This window comes from Globicephala melas, chromosome 4 (assembly GCF_963455315.2).
Source record: "Globicephala melas chromosome 4, mGloMel1.2, whole genome shotgun sequence".
Classification (NCBI taxonomy): Eukaryota; Metazoa; Chordata; class Mammalia; order Artiodactyla; family Delphinidae; genus Globicephala; species Globicephala melas.
The window spans coordinates 86,956,902-86,974,351 of record NC_083317.1 but is presented as its reverse complement, the minus strand read 5'-3'; the positions used below and the strand labels follow the sequence as shown (position 1 = coordinate 86,974,351).

The window sequence follows — 17,450 nt, the reverse complement described above, 5'->3', positions numbered from 1 at the left end:
GAGCAAATAGGAGAAGAGAGACTAGGAAGGGAACATACAGAGGCAGTGTCTGGGGGTGGGGAGAGGGAAGTGGGTTGTGAGAGGGTGGAGAGGGATGTAGACATTCTGAGGGCCAGGCCTGGAGATCAGAGTGTCATGGCCAGGCAAACCTAAGTCCTCCAGTGGCATTGTTATCTAGCATTGCAACCATGAGTCCCTATCCACGCCAGACAGGAAGACCCCCAGTTGGGATGCAATTGAGGTGGTCTGGGCTATCGGATTATCCAGGCTTCTTCTACCTCTGAGCTCCTGTGGAACTTTGAAGAGGTGATGGTGAAAAAACTTGGCCCCAAATGTTGTTTTTGATCACATTTATCCTGGGTGTTCATCCAGGCTGTCACTTCTTGGGCCACTCTCGGGGCAGAGTCCACCTGCCCTGGTGGAGGAGACGGAGACTAAATGGGACTTGGGAGCCTGGCTTCCTCTCCTGCCTTTGCAAGGGATCTGGAGACTGGGGGCAAGCCTCGTAACCTTTCAGTCTCAACCATCAAATGGAAGAGTGGTCTCGCTGGCGTTTGTGAATAGTGCAAGTGTGAAGGTCCCCTCTCTAATGTAAATAAAATCTGTACAGTACAGGACGGTTGTGCTTTTGGAATCTCCTCATTTGAGAAAATGGGAAATGAAAACTCATCAATTTAGCAGTGTTTGGAAGGAAAATTTGGTTTTAATAGCACAATATCCTTTTACATTAGGAAAAGAAGTAGTTCTTATATAAGTCATATTCTTTATTGAGTCTGTGAGCAGCTGGGGACCCTAGTCCCCTCCCCACCATTAGATTAGCGTGGTAGCTGTGTGATCTCCAGGGGTCTGAGGCTTGCCCTGCCCTGTCTGGTTCAAGGTGTGAAACCCGGCAGCACTTGGATCATATCTGTCTTGCAGGTGTGTTTTGCTTGCACCTCGCCCCCTCCCCAGAATCTGACTTTCCAGCTTCTTTTAAACACTCAGAGCCTCTGGCAGTCCCAGGCCCGTGACAGCAGTGGCTGGAGCTGAGTAGCAGCCCTCCCTTCATACAGGACACACTGTCCCCAGCTGGCCCCAGTCCCTTTGTGATCCGTGACCTGGCTGGTACGCTGGGTATTTGGGTATGTGACCCTTGATCTAGATGATCTGTAAAGTCCTTTCCGTGCTCCGACATGCCAGGATCAATTGGGTCCCTTTAACATTCAGAATGAGCTTGAGTTGACCGTATGATTTTCTTTGTGGCCCTGGAGGTGCCAGTTTCAAGCTGTTACTTGAACAGTCAAGTAATTCATTGTAAAATCTCCACTCCTTGACAGTGGAGAGAATTACTTTCTGAGGCATCAGGATTTTCACTGGCATTTGGTTTCAGAGAAACCAATTTGTGAGAATCTTTCTTCTTTCAGGTCTCAGGAGCCCTTTGGTCAGGTGGTCTTGTGCTAGGTCTCTGGTGTTTGTGTCTTATCTTGTAGATGAGCCTGAAATGCTCCGAGAGATGAAAGAAGATGTGCTGAAGCAAAGAAGAGGATAGATTACGAAAGAATGTGTGGTGCAGGGGAGAGAACACAGAGCCATGTGGCAGGAATGCTTTTTTACAGGGTCACCACCAGAGATACCAGTAACTAGCATTACACAGTGCTTATGAAAGGCCAGGCCCTTCCTGTGTGTTCACTGATGCAGAAATGGATTCACAGAATCCTAACCTAAAGTTACAAAGCCAGGGAGTGGGAGAGCTCGGGTTTACACCAGGCAGTCTGGCCCTGAGTGTGTGCTGTATTGACCACTGCACCGTCCTGCTTCTCTAACAGTTGTTCCAGTACTTGTTTCAGGCTCCCAGTGCCTCAGTGTGTAGATGCTGGTAGGTGGATGACAAAAGGGGCTGCTTATATTAAAAAGAATGAAATGATGCCATTTGCAGCAACATGGATGGACCTAGAGATTGTCATACTGAGTGAAGTAAGTCAGGCAGAGAAAGTGAAATATAGTATGATAATCTGCTTACATGCAGAATCTAAAAAAAAAAACAAAGATACAAATGAACTTATTTACAAAACGGGGGGGAAGGTTGGGGGGAAGGGATAGATTGGGAGTTTGGGATTGAGATGTACACACTGCTATATGGAAAACCAACAAGGACCTACTGTGTAGCACAGGGAACGCTGCTCAATATTATGTAACAACCTAAATGGGAAAAGAATTTGAAAAAGAATAGGTACATGTATATGTATAACGGAATCACTTTGCTCTACACCTGAAAGTAACACAACATTGTTAATCAACTATACTCCAATATAAAATAAAAAGTTAAAAAAAAAAAAGGGGTTGCTTAAAGTTTGCGGAATTACCAGGTAGCCCAGTAACTTGGGCTACTCACATCTTGGGTCATTTCTAAAATATATACTTCTGGATATTAAGTTGCTCTGCTACAGACCAAGGTGAAATCTAGTTTTTATGTATGCATGCTTAATACATATTTCATCTATAAAAAGATTGTTTTTGGGTGCACTGCCATTTCTGTATAAATTTGTTGAATTGATTTTTAAAATTAAATTGCATCTATAGCAGCTAAAACCTCCTCACTATAAAAGGACACTTTTTCTTCTTCAAAAAATAGTATTCCTGGGCTTCCCTGGTGGCGCAGTTGTTGAGAGTCTGCCTGCCAATGCAGGGGACATGGGTTCGTGCCCCGATCCAGGAAGATCCCACAGGCCATGGAGTGGCTGGGCCTGTGAGCCATGGCCGCTGGGCCTGCGCGTCCGGAGCCTGTGCTCCGCAACGGGAGAGGCCACAACAGTGAGAGGCCCGCGTACCGCAAAAATAATAATAATAATATTCCTGATCTTTATGCATTCTAAGACAGTGCTTTCACACAATTTAATGCTGAATACTCCATAATTTATTTCTCCTCCTGAAGATAGCACATTATTAACAGTTCTGTATTCCGAACAAACTGTTTCTTAAGTGACAGTTCATTTAATTTCCCATCTAACTAATCCTTGACACAGAATTGCTGGTCTCAGTTTTTAATCAACATGATATAACCAGGGTTCTACTTCCAGATGATGTAATTTTAGCTCCAAACATAAGAACTTTGTTTTCACTAACCTCCATTTTCCTACTTTGGGCAAATGTAACATTTCTGACTCATCTTTTGAAATACGAAAAATAGCTTGGGGGAATACCCTCTGTTCCTTTAGCTTAGGAGATTTGGGGTTTGGACGTGAGTTAGGAATTACTGGTCCAAAGTTTATGGTTTAAGGTTAAAAATTTAAATCAGCAGATGACATATACCTGTGTTTGGGGACGGCTGAGATGCATGTATTTTTTTTCATTCCTGTGATCTTATAATGTAAGCATCTGTACAACCGTTGCTCTAAAGTGATATAAAGTCTCATCTTGCTGCTTGTTTATTAATTAAAGCATTAGCCTCAGAGGAATATGAGTGGACACTGGCTGGCTGCCTTCTTGGTTGCAGTGTTAAACAGAAAGTTCTGTGTAAGCATTTGGGAAAGATTCTGAACACGGTAGTCCTCTCTCCAATTTTAGCTGATCTGTTTTGCAGTTGCTGATGGAGAAAGTAAGTACAGCACCCTATAACTATGACAGGTTCCTTAGGTGGGTGCTATTTAGGAGACTATCTGGGGCTCCCTCTTATAAAGTTAGTTGTCAAGACTAGCCTTTGCTTCTGGGGTCCGAGGGGCAGCTCACAGCAAGAGCAAGAGCTTCCTGAAGGCGGGTCTGATTCTTGGTCAGTTTGATCTCTCTAGCCTTGTTTGGTGATGGGCCCGTAGGGGACACTCAGGTGATGACACTGACCCAGTGCCAACCAGGAAACATGTTATTTCTTTGATTTACTTCTTTGGTTCTTGTTTATTTATTTTGGCGGTGCCGTATGGCTTGCAGCATCTTAGTTCCCTGACTAGCGATTGAACCCGGACCACAGCAGTGAAAGCGCCAAGTCTTAACCACTGGACTGACAGGGAATTCCTTTTGGTTCTTATTTAGGCTTTGGTTTCTTTGAAGTAACTGCCTTATTCTAGAGCCTGACCTTTTAAAAAAATTATTTAAATATGCAAATATACACACACGTAGAGAGCAAAGTATAATGAGTCCATGTACCATCATGTAGCTCAGCAGTCACCATTACTGCCAATATGGTTTCATCAGTCCCTCCTGAACTCAATTTTTCCCTTCCCTTCCTCTCCTTTCCCCACAGTATTTTGACACAAAATCTAAGCATCATCCTTTTCCCCTGTAAATATTCAGTATGCACCTGTAACTAGAATACCTTCTTTTTTTTTAAACATTAATATCATGTTGAAAGTTGCTTAAAGTGTTACAACAAAATGTATCAGCCAATACCCAGCCCACATATAGATTTTCCCCTGCAGTATCCAAGACATCTTTTCAGAGTCCCCCTCTTTTTACAAGCGATTGGTTTGTTGAAGGAGCCGGATCATTTGCCCCAGGATTGCTCTAATGATTGCTTCCTTGAGGTATTGTTTAGCTTGTGTTTCTTACAAGCTGGAAGTTAGATCCGGAAGCTTCATTAGATTCAGGCTCATTTTTTTGATAACCTGATTTTCTATCAGACATGAAGCGAACATAGTAATAGTTGAACATGGGAATTAGTGAGACCCCCCCTCAGAAATCAGAGATGGAATAGGTGTGGGACGTGGGTGCAGGCAGAGGGGTCAGCTGATGGTTAGGCATTAAGTGTGGGGAAGCCGAGTTTGAGATAAATCCAACCCAGCTGTGAGAGCCAGGAGCTGGTCTGCCGTGAGATGTGGGGAGGGAGAGGCAGCATCTCTCCGGTTAGGAAGCTTTTCAAATAACTTCTCAGTGACCATCAATTCTCAAGCTATAGCTTGTCTGTTGCACCAGGGATTAAGCAAGGTCAGTTGAGGGAAAACAAAGAACTGGGCACCAAGAGAGAAGAGGCTTGGGAGGGGAATGAATGAGGCTGGGCTGCAGTCCAAGTGGGGGGCTGAGTCTCTGGAGTTTTCACCAGGGTCTCCATTGAAACGTCTCCTCCCAGCTGTACAACCACGTGGTGGCACAGAGCAGCAACCAGCTTTTCAGAATCTGTTTTCAGCAAGTTAGTAAACTTTTCCAAGCAGCTGCTTTGATGGGGACTGGCAGCCACCTCAAGTTCCAAGCACAGCTTGTAAGAATTAACACCAGCAGCAGCAGGCAGTGAGTGTGTGCTTATGTGCGTGCCTACGCCGAAATGCACAACACGAATAGATGTATTCCAAGCGGTGTCTCTGCACTGCCCAGAGTGGACATGTCATTGCTGGCCTGGCCTGTGATGTTGGCCCCAGGGGTGCGTGGGTTTGAAGAGGGCTTGCCCAGAGTCCAGACAGACTGTATACTCTTCACAGCAACTGGTAAGAGGGACTCAGGTACATCAGAGGTGAGAGCTAGGCACACGTGTGCAACAAGCAGTATTAGGACAGAAGAGAAAGAGAAAGACAGACGGATAAAGAGAGGCTGCGATTGACTTTTCTAGTTGTGTGATCCTGGGCCAGTTACTTAACTCCTCTTTGCCTCAGTTTGCCTCAGTTTGCCTCCAGTTTGCCTCAAGTGGAGAAAATAATAATAGTAATCACCTCATGAAGTTGGGTGATTTAAGTAAGACGCATGTATAAAGTGTTCAGAACTATGCCTGGCACCTAGTGAATATTCATCCAGGTACCTAGAATAGTGTCTGACATTTTATAACACTCGGTAAATTTCTATTGAATGAATGACTAAGTGTTAGTCATTATGCAAATGTAAGGCATTATTTTTGCATGTGTGTGTTGGCTGATACCATGTAGATATAATAGGCATTGTGATTGGGGAAAGTTACAAACTTTTACATTCCTTTTGGGCGGTGTATGTGTGGGTAGTTAAGCTGATCACCATAAATTGGTCTTCACTTAGCCCTAGAAGCACATCTGAAGCCGTGTGTGTGTGTGTGTGTGTGTGTGTGTGTGTGTGTGTGTGTGTGTGTGTGTGTGTGTGTGTGTGTGTGTGTGTGTGTGTGTGTGTGTGTGTGTGTGTGTGTAAGCTGGTCATTTATGTACAGGTTCCAAGCCCTCAGATGCTGCCACTTTGGGGAGTTCTTCTCCCAGAGCTGTCAGCACTGTTTCAAGTCCTCTGCAGTGTTCCCTAACGTTTGTTATAGATACGTGTTGTCTCTCATCACGCCCCCACCCCGCCGTTGTCTGTCAGCTCTTGGAGGGCAGAACCCTGGACGTGTTCTACATGAAGGAGGTGGTCGGGAAATGCTGGATGCCTAGGTCAGATATATTTTCAGCAGGACAGGAAAATTCATCTGAGTTTTATTAGAAACGTTGCTTAGAACATGTGTGTTGGAGAGATTTTATATGTAGAGCTGCCCTGTGGCAGCAGGGAGATAGCTGTTGGAGTTTTCCCATCACCTGTTGCATCTGACTGTGTGATTGTGCACACCTGTCGTGGCCTCTAGACCCTGGGCATTGACCCTGGTGTCCAGATCTCAAAGAAGTGTGAGACAAGGCCTCCACCTGCCAAGGACTGCAGCCAGGCGGAGGAGACAGGCCAGAGCGGGCTGAAAGTTAAAGGAAGTAGGAGGCATGTTGTGCTCTGTGCTCAGTGATGGCCCAGAGAGCAACTTCTCTGGACTTCAGAGGAGGGGGAGGTGGCCTGGAAGCTGAGCCTGTGGAGGTTTTGAGAAGTGGGTGCACCTTTGCAGAGAGCACATGAGTTACTTCTTCTGCTTGATTGGCAAGGGGGAGGTTCGTCTCACTGAGACGTGCTGTGCTACAGCTGCCGCTCTGGCTTTGCTGCCGAGAGCCTGGAATCGGGATCAGAACCTGGGGTTCATTCTGGTTCTGCTCTCTGCTGGCTGCATAGTAATCTGGTCGTAAGACCACTTTCAGTTGACAGACCTTTGTGGCACTTCTCTGCAGTTCTCAGTTTCCTTAGCTGCAAAATGAGGAAGATGGTAGAACCTTCTTCACAGGGTTACTGTGAGTATTAAACGAGGTGACGTGTAGCACCATTATTAGATGGAGACAGCTTTATTCTGAGCCCACCTCTGTCTGTAAAGGTGATGTGGATCTTCCACTCTGCCTCTTCGGAGTATCCCAGGCAGAGTGCCTGGATTTCCTGCAGAGTACAGCATTACAAAGCCCAGTTCAGGGCTTCCCTGGTGGCGCAGTGGTTGAGGGTCCGCCTGCTGATGCAGGGGACACGGGTTCGAGCCCCGGTCCGGGAAGATCCCACACGCCGCGGAGCGGCTGGGCCCGCGAGCCATGGCCGTTGAGCCTGCGCGTCCGGAGCCTGTGCTCCGCGACGGGAGAGGCCACAACAGTGAGAGGCCCGCGTACCGCAAAAAAAAAAAAAGCCCAGTTCACATTAAAGCCAGTTTAAAACTTCTCCCGCTACCAAGCTTGGGAGGCTTGGAAACCGGCAGTGTAGAAGGGTCGGTGTCGGCATCCTCTGGTCTTTGTTTGTCCTTGCTCCACCTCTTTGCCTCCTCCCACCCCCTCTGGCCCCTCCAGAGTCAAGGATCAAGGGTTGGGGGGATTGGAGACAAGGCAGAGCCTTTGCCTGAGCTGGTGCGTTTGCTCCCTCTTGGCTGCCATGAGTCTTCTATCATGGCCGGCCTTTTTGTGGGGGGCACATTAGTGGTTCTTCACAGATGCCCTCCACCCCTGCTTGTCCCCTCAGGGACCTCCACAGGGACCTTTTATCTGATGCCCTCCCCGATGACCTCTGTAACCCCCCCTCTCCCCCCAAGCTCCTGTCCGAGTCTCCTCAGCTGCCCTCCCATCATCTTATGCAGTGTCCTTTCTGGGGGAGCCTGGCTGCCTTCTGAGCTGTCCTTTTAGCCCCCGGGGAAGGTCACACATCCTCGTCAGCCAAAGTTGTCCTTGCTCTTCCCATCCTGGCAGCTGCAGGCAGCCTCCTTCCGCTTCTCCAGGTGAGGGCAAGCTCCTGGGAGCTCCACGAGCCCGGCAGCTCTGCAGTGGTTGCCTGGGGTGTTGCAGAGCCATTTCCTTTACTTTTTCTCCTGTTCCCTCATGGGGGGGGGGGGACAGGAGATGCTGTAGACCTCTCCTCTCCTTTAACTTCCTTCAGAGGAAGTCAACAGGAAGAGCCCCATCCTGTTCTCATGTCAGGCTCATAGCACAGTGCTTGGTACATAATCAACATCCAGTGCATGCTGGCCGCTATCACTATTTAGCTAATGGGGGCTTCAGTTTTCTTATCTGAAATCGGGGCTAATATTAATCCCCACCCTGCTGCCCACTTAGTGCTGCTAATGTGTATGAAAGTATTGTGAGTTGGTTTTATTTTTATTTTTTAGCCTCAACAGAATGGGATCTCACCACGCATGTTTAAGGCCTTTGTGAGCAGGAGCCACCCGGAATTCTCCTCCAACAGACAGCAGGATGCCCAGGAATTTTTCTTGCACCTGGTGAATCTAGTAGAGGTAAGTCAGTCTTCAGAAATGCTCAAAAGGGTTGTAAGAAGTGTGCCCACCCCTGCGTGCAGTCCCCGCTGGTGTGGCTGGAATGCTCCGCCCCTCCACTCCCCACCTAAGTTTTTCCCTGGCCGGGCCGCTTCAGAGTCGGCGTCTTTGGGCCTTTCTCTGCTCGGACTGCTTGATGTAGTTGCCCCTCGTGCCCGGCCTCCTGGGCGCTTGTGGGACTCTCTGTTCTCCTCCTAATTTGAACGTGTTCTGGGAGTGTTTATCCATTATTTCATTTGCCTTTTTTGTTTTTTGTCTCTGTGATAAGCTCCTTCAGAGTTCCATGTGGTATTTGGTGTCCTCCTGCCATCACTCTGAGATGGTCACTCGGCTCAAAGCAGAATCGACTCACATTAATAGATGCTGTGGTTTTTTAAAGGCCACTGAGAATTCATGATTAAAGGCCTTTTTCCCCTCTCTTAAAAAATAACTACTTTTTTCCTGATGACAGATGTGTTCCTTGTGGAAACATAGGCACAAAGGAGAAAATCAAAACCTCCCATGCTACGTGCTCCCACAAACAAGCAGTGCTAACATTTTGGTGTCTGACCCTTCCCCCCCTCAGGCATTTTCCAGGTGCTATCCATTTTCTACGTGTTGGTTTGTGAGCAGTGTTTTTCACTTAACCTGTTGTGAACGTTTTGCCACGTCATCACCTACTGGAATATAGCATGATTTCTTTTTTATTTCTGTATAATTTACATTAGTGCATTTATATAATCATATCATACATGGCTTAATTTTTCCAGGGCAGTCCTTGATTTTTTTTTTTTTCCCTTTCTCTTTAGTTGGGCTTCCACATCTCCTTTCTTCTAATTCTTTCTAGGTCAGTCCCTCTGACATGACTTTTAACGGCTGCATAATATTAATTCACATGATGAACTGTATTTAACCAATCTCCCATTTTTGGACTTTAGGTAACTACCAGTCTTTTCCTGTACTCTGGTGAACTGGCATGCCCAGGGGGAGCGTTTAGTAACACCAGATCTTTACACCAGCTTTATATTTGATTCTGTGCTCATTTTTATTCATGGCTTAATATCCACAAATTTACTAACTTGTTATAATCCAACCTTCAGAGGAACCGCATTGGCTCAGAAAACCCAAGTGATGTTTTTCGGTTTTTGGTGGAAGAACGTATTCAGTGCTGTCAGACCCGAAAAGTCCGCTACACGGAGAGGGTGGATTACCTGATGCAGTTACCTGTGGCCATGGAGGCGGCAACCAACAAGGGTAACGTTCTAAAGTGGGAAATGAGCAGTGTGCTTCTTCACACGTGAAAACCCTCAAGTCAGCGATACTGCAGTTCAGTCTCTGCGAAGTCATATCAGGAGCAGACCCAGCCCGGATGGTGTCTGGTTTGCATGTCTCTTTTCATCTTTTCCTCAGTCCCCATGTGACTTTCTGACATTTTTGTGGAGGGCTTATGGAGGGAACCTACTTCAGTGCCTATAAATTTGACCACCTGGTTGGTTTAGAGGCAGCTTAATTTAGAGGAAATTATTTGTAATATTATCACTCACAAGTTGTGTGGAAAGTCTGAGGGGAGTGATCAGAACTGCATGTTATTTTTTCTTTTGTTTTGTTTGTTTGTTTTTTGGCAGTACGCGGGCCTCCCACTGCCGCGACCTCTCCCGCTGCGGAGCACAGGCTCCGGACGCGCAGGCCCAGCGGCCATGGCCCAGGGGCCCAGCCGCTCCGTGGCATATGGGATCCTCCCGGACCGGGGCATGAACCCGCGTCCCCCGCATCGGCAGGCGGACTCCCAACCACTGTGCCACCAGGGATGCCCCAGAACTGCATGGTTTTTTGGGGTTTTTTTTTCGCGGTATGTGGGCTTCTCACTGCCGTGGCCTCTCCCGTTGCAGAGCACAGGCTCCGGACGCGCAGGCTCAGCAGCCATGGCTCACGGGCCCAGCCGCTCCGCGGCATGTGGGATCCTCCCGGACTGGGGCACGAACCCGTGTCCCCTGCATCGGCAGGCGGACTCTCAACCACTGCGCCACCAGGGAAGCCCCAGAGCTGCATGTTTTGATGTGAGACATTCAAGCAGAGAGAGGCCTCTTAAAAATAATCCAGCTTTGGCATCCGAGTAAGATGCCTGTTGTGGGAGATAAAGTGTGGCAGGGCTCTTTGTGGGGCGAGGCTCCTTGGAAGGGTCTCTGGACCTTGGAAGCAGGAGGAAGGTGGGGGGACCTCAGGGGAAGGTTCCTTCAGTCAGTCTGATCTGGTTCTTTCCAAGCAGAATAGATGAATGGTATTTCTTAGAATTAACATCTTAGAAGCAGAAAAAGGAGAAATATCTGCTAGATTGCTTGAACTGGTCATTTTTGTAAGGTTTAATGACTCCCTGGCTGGCGTTTTTCCTTTTTTTGTTTGTTTGTTTGAGGTGTAGTTACTTTATTGTGTTAATTGGAAAATGGTGATTATGATGATTTTAAGATGAAACGATTTCCATTTTCTATAAACTCATGCAGCTTTTGACCAGGTTTTAAATTCTTATTCATTATACAAAGTAGAAATGGGGGTGGGGGTGTCTGTGGTTTGTTTCCTTTTTAGCACTAGGCTTAATTGCTGTCTCTTGCCTACCTTGGGGATACTCACATATTGTGCTCAGTTCTGTGATCCTAACTCAGACTTTATGAGTGGTAAATCTCCTTTTTTTTTCAGAAAGGAGACTTAAAATTTAGTCTCAGGAAATTGATTGCTGGGAACACCTAATGCTAGCATCCTAGATAGAAGTCCATCATAAACTGATTTTGGACTGGAGAATGAACTGTGAAAGCATATTCAGATGTGTTTAAGAAAACACAAAGGTATATCAGTGTGTCTAAAACCTGATAAATCAGAAGGGATTTTTTTGTAACAGAAGAAATTCCCAGAAAGGTCCATTTGAAATCTATATAAAATTTTGACTTGCAGGTAGTTTCCAAGAGCAGATCTGCTGACTCTTGGGAAGTTCACGGTGCACTCACTTCTTTTTCCCTTGGTGTGTAACCATTTGAACAGGAATAGTGTAGAAAGGCCTTCTAGGTTGGCCGCTCTGCTCTCTGCAGTGTCGGGTAACGCCAACACGAAGTTGTCTTGGCAGTGCTGGGTAGGATCATGGGCTGGGTGCCCTGGATAACTGCGGTCCTTATACTTCATCCTGCTCTTTGGTCTGCACCCTCCATGACCTCTAATCATAGTGAAGGGCCGGGAAGAGGTGAGCCCTTGGATTTCTTTCAGTGTGAAATTCTCTGGTGTGAAGACTTTGTGATTAGAGGGTGGTATTGGGATCAAACCAGCCTTGACCTCTGGACAAATGAAAGTCCAGGTTTGTGGATCACTTAACAGCACATGCGTGGTCTGAACCTCTCACCTGGGCTGGAGTTCACAGTTCCCTCCCGTCAGTCTCAAAGGGGAACAGGCAAAAAATTATGAATGGCTCACTGCATCCTGGCAGTGCCACTCTAAACAGGATTTCAGCAGGCTCCTCTGGTTCTGTGGAGGGCAGCAAGTAAGCAATCCTGCCCCACCCCAGAAACCTTCAGTGAAGATGGTTCATTGTTCAAGGGGGTCTTTTTCATTTCACGAAATTGATTGCAAAGTCATTCATTTGCTCTTTTATTCAGATGAACTGATCGCCTATGAACTAACAAGAAGGGAAGCAGAAGCAAACAGAAGACCCCTTCCCGAGCTGGTTCGTGCCAAGATACCATTTAGTGCCTGCCTTCAGGCCTTTTCTGAACCAGAAAACGTTGATGATTTCTGGAGCAGCGCCCTACAAGCAAAGTCTGCGGGTGTGAAGTAAGTGTGTGCGCACTTGTGTGGTGGCAGTAGGATAAGGAGGGGGCCTTGAGAGGTGGGGACCGGGTTAGGGGAGGGTTGGGGGGCATTGTACAGGTCTGCATGCTTGCTCATGTGTGGCAAGATGGGATTATGATTTACACAGCACTAGTTGTTGTAGACCTCACTTGTGTGAGACCTGTCCAGTAAAACAGGCTTGTTGTAATCTGTATCATGTGCAAAGAATGCTTTTTTTTTTTTAAGCCAGGTTGTAGTTTATCCCTTATAGGGAATTTGCGTTTTCTTTTCATATTTTTTTTGTCGAGGGTATAGCCAAGAACCCTCCCCATCCATGGCAAGATGATATTAATGAAGAAATTAGAAAAATACTTATGATAGTCTTAAGTATTTATACTCCACTGTGATAGATTTTTGATTTCAAAATGAAAGATTTGGCTTAGAACTTGGTGGCTGTGTGTACCTGCCTGGAGATCTGGGGTCTCAGGGTATCTCAAAGTGGACATCAGGGCTCCTGAGCATTGTTCCAATGAGCTGCCCAGGATGTGGTCAGGAGATGTTCTGTTTTCTATATTGTGAGCCTTATTGTCAGGTACATTAACAAAATTTTTTTTTTCTCCACTTGACACCTTAATTGATTTAATACAGTCAAGTCTTTGCCGGCACACTTCATATAGCTGGAGAAAGAGTATTTACAGTGGCCTAAAAAGGGGGAAGGTCTGAAAGTTAGACTCTGGTAGTCTTACTACTTCCAGATATTCTTCAGCCATTTTTCTTCTAGGCTATGCCTGAGCTCTTGTTGATGTGAAGGGCAGGGAAGCATGGACGAGCTACTGCTGGCTGTTTTTATCACAACTTCAAGTAGCAGTCAAACCTGAATTACTTATTCTGTGTGATAGCCATCTCTCAGGATGCCTCTGTTTCAGATGACGACTTCATGTGTTAAAAATGGGAAAACAAGAATTTATTTCAAGAGCTTAAAAAAAGCCATATTTTCTTACAATAATTTCCTTTAAAAGTTTCTTCATATCTAAATGAGATTAATAATAGTTCAATTATCCGTTATCCATTGTGGGGTAAGTTTTCATCCGAGGACTGCTCAGTTTTGGAGTGTGTGTGTGTGTGTGTGTGTGTGTGCGCGCGTGCGTATGTTTGTGTGTGTCCTTGAAGATAACAGTTGGTGAGCTGGCATGTTAAATGTTCAAGATTCTCTTCACTACAACCTGGACACATCTTTGGGCAGTTAGAAAGCTACACACTATATTATATTAGTGGTGGAAACAACTTTTTTCTTTCAACTTTTTGAAATATATACAACATTGTGTGACTTTGTGTACAGCGTGTTGATTTTTATTTATTTGTTTTCCTAAATTTAATTATTGACGGTAGGCTGAAGATTCCTCAAACATCCTTTTCTCTTTGTGCTTTAATTCTGATACTGTATGGGGTGGAAGTGATCGGGGGCTTTCTAGGCTTAGAAAGCCCCCAGCATCACGTGTGAGCTGCAGAGTGGTCTTCATTGGCCTGTCCACTTGGTCACCCTTTTGTGCTCTTCAGTAAAGTGGTGGCGAGTCTTCCCTAAGGCCCAGAGAGTATGTCACTCTCTGGGCCTTAGGGAAGGCGCCTTCTCATCACTAGGAAAAGGCCCATCTTTAAAGTGGAGCTAGGAGGTGTTAGCTTTCCACAGAGACAGTTTCTGATCCCTGGGAGATCTGGATTCTTCTCCTGTGTCCACTTCCCAGCTTGCGTTCTATCCTGGGGCAAAGTCACCACCCAATTCCTTCTTACACCTGAGTGGAGGAATAATGCGTGCTGACTTGATTTTCTCCTCAAATGCTACAAAATATTTAGTTGTAGGCAGTGCTAACATAATTAACCTAGCATCCTTGAGGAGGGTTCTCTGCTTTCTCTAAGCCTTAACAGTAGATATTAAATTTTCTCTGTCTTTTGCATACACACATGCTCTTATGGTTAAATGTTTTAGGGTAACAAAGCAACGACCATTATGGCACATTTATTATTCCCGGTTATGTGCTAAGTGTCTCCCATCAGTTATCACTTAAATCCTCTTAGTATTGCTACGAGGTAGGTGCATTATTCTCCCTATTTTACAGACGAGCAAATAAAAGAAGTAATTGGCCACTAAGTGGCAGACTTGGAATGCATTCAAGTTCAAAGTTTAAACTCTTAATCCTTGTGTTGTACACTGCCCGCATATTTCTTATCGTGCTTGCTTATGTTTGTATCTTTATAATCCTTATATAGCCTTGTTTATTCCTTATTATACCTTATCGTGTTTCAAATAATAGTTTTGGGGAAACCAGTTCAGTGGATTCCTAAAAGATCTTTTTTTCTTGCCTTTTCTTATTGCCAATAGTATAGACATTATCTCCTTATGATGTTAATTTGGGGCCTTGAATTTTTCTTGTGTTAGACCCAGAGTCTGAAAGGCCAGGAAGAGGCAAAAGATGTCCTCTTGGTAGATCTTGGGTCAGTATGGACCAGACATAAAGAGCCTTCCCTTAATTGGTCCTGAACAGACAGTGACTGGGAAGAATATTAGTGTTTGGAAATTTTATTCACCCAGCAAATATTATTGCTCATCTAGTATATTCTGGGCAATGAATTGAACAAGACCCTCAAGCAGCTCATGGATTAAGGGTCAACAGGGAGAGATTTTGTCTTGACCTTTATCATTTACGAAGAGAAAAGCACGGTGTGGGGTTCCAGAGCACAAGCTTTAGGTAGACTGGCAGCGTTGGAATCCTCAGCATAGAACTTATTGGTATGTGACCTTGGCCAAGTGACCTCACCTCCATAAGCCTCTTTCCTTATATGTAAACTAGGAATAATAAAATAACTTTCTTTATAGGGTTGAGGTGAGGATTAAGACAGATAAGCTACATAAAATGCTTTGTACAGTGTCTGGTGGAGTAAATATATACTGTAATTGTTACTACATTACTTTTTTTTTTGCCTTGGATTGTACAATTTGGTTGATTATCATGTTTTCAACATATTTAGTGGAAAGGATAGAATTGTATTTTTTTAGCGACCAGGTTTTCAATAAAGTAGTCAATTTCAGGGAGAGGGACAGTTTATGTATATTTAAGGCTTTCATAATGTTTTTGCCTGAATTGTAATAAGTGAACAATTGTTATATTTTAAATAATAATAAGTTGTCAATAGATAAGGTATTGTTGTCAGGCACTTAGGACGTAAAGTTCTAAGCACTTTATGTCCTAACTCCGTTCCCGTAACAATTCTTTGAGGTAAATTTGCTCTGTGTCTGTCTAGACCTTTTTGAATGATTTATATTCTAATGGTATTTATTAAATACATAACTTTTCAAGAAAAATTTTAATTCCAGGCATGATTTTAGGAATAAGAGGGTAAGTGGTGTATAACTTTGCTGGATTTAACAAACTTGATGTCCCAAGCCTCTAATGAATGAATGCCAAGTATTCATTGAGATTGAACACATGTATATTGAGCAGTCGTCACTACATGTGTGATTCAGCTTAAGACCCTATAGAGGTTACAAAGATGAATAAGGAATGTTTACCTATTAGGGTAAATATAATGTGGGCACCATCTAACCTGCTTTCTGGTACTCTTAGGTTGGTAGCTACTCATAACAAAGTGATGTGTTAAATTATCCCTCGCCAGTCCCCCCAGCCGACCAGCCTCGAGTTTCCTCCACTGCCTCCCACCCCATGGTATTACCGGCTGATTCCTCACCCGGATACTGACTGCAGAGCAACTGCAAGAGTCTTTGGGCTCCTGAACCACAGTTTGGAAATCATTGAGTTACTGAGGACTTTTGGTTGATTTCACTATTATATATTTTCCAGTTTTTAAGTGAATGTGGTAAGAGGAAGGGGTCAGAGAGGACATTTTTACAGTGGTTGAAAATACCAGATGGAGTTTCTTGGTTTTTGGTGAAACTGAGGATTCATCTGTATTTAAGAATGATAATGTATTGATATTACTGCTTCTCAGAAGATAGGAAAACCTAATTAGCAGTAATGTATAATTTCTGGAAAGTGAGGCAGGCTAATGATAGTTCAGCTCCTGGTTTTTGAAGAACTCCCTTATATTATTGCCTGTACCCTTCTATCCTCCTTATGATGGAGAATTTGAGATCCAGAGAGGGTAAGTGACTTGCCTGTGGCAAAATACAGATCAGTGACAAACCAGGTCAGTGTCCAGGGCCTCGTGGATTCTAACTCTTTCATGACAAAATAATAATCATGCTGATTCCTTAGATATACACAGCACAGTCTTGTGTGCCAGGTGGTTTCATGTCATTTCATGAACATTGCACAGCCCTGGCAGGTAGAAATTATTAATAAATCTATTTTGTAAATGTGAAGATGAAGCTTCAAAAAGGGTCCAATTTGGAGTGAATTAAGTAGCATCCAAGCCTTTTGACACTTTTTGGACAGTCCTCTGCCCCTGAACCGTGGCTTCTCTTGTACACTAGGGGGCAGCAATGCATTAGCGTTGTTTTCTGAATTCTGGGAAGATGCATGTCACATAGAAGGCAGTGACTAGATTTGAAAAGTAGAGTTTGTAAGGAGCATGTTCTAGAATCTTTTATTTTAAAAGGTACCTATAGTATCTGTCTACAGCTGATTTTCTTTTTTCCATATACCTACTGTACCCACATTGACACTTAAATGGAAATGGTCGTTATAAAACAAGATAATAAATGTGGAGAGAATGAGCTGGAACCGGTGCATGAATTTGGTGTATAAATTGAATAGTTTGTGCATAAAATTGTCAAACTCACGTTCAGGCAATTAAGCATTCCTGAAAGTCTGAAGTGAAACTTAAGACATTGACCATATATATTAATTTTTTAATTTAAGGCCCAGATTTAGATATATACACACACCTTTAGGATCCATGTGGCCATGGATTTTAGGTGCAGTAGTATTTTAATGAGGCCCTGGCATTTCCAATAGTCAGCCTCAACCAAATTTCCAATAAACCCTCCTCATGGAAACTCTGTGCTACCAGATAGAGACTCTTAGTGGGAGCAGGTTGGGTGTGTGTCAGGATTGCTCAGGGAGCTTTTTCAAACCTACACAAACACAATGCACAGGTGCCCACACACACCTACAAATACATATACTAAATTCTAGCAAGGGTTTTA

At 44.6% G+C, this 17,450-nt stretch overlaps 1 protein-coding gene across 2 annotated transcripts in view; it reads left to right on the top strand.

Moving 5' to 3' along the window:
- The window catches only part of USP13 (ubiquitin specific peptidase 13), a 121,905-nt gene that overhangs the window by 65,833 nt on the left and 38,622 nt on the right, over positions 1–17,450 (top strand). For both annotated transcript variants that reach the window (XM_030862988.2, XM_030862995.3), the window contains 3 exons: positions 8,339–8,464; positions 9,583–9,736; positions 12,118–12,292. In XM_030862988.2, coding sequence (XP_030718848.1) covers positions 8,339–8,464; positions 9,583–9,736; positions 12,118–12,292 — 455 coding nt within the window. The remainder of the gene's footprint in view (positions 1–8,338; positions 8,465–9,582; positions 9,737–12,117; positions 12,293–17,450) is intronic.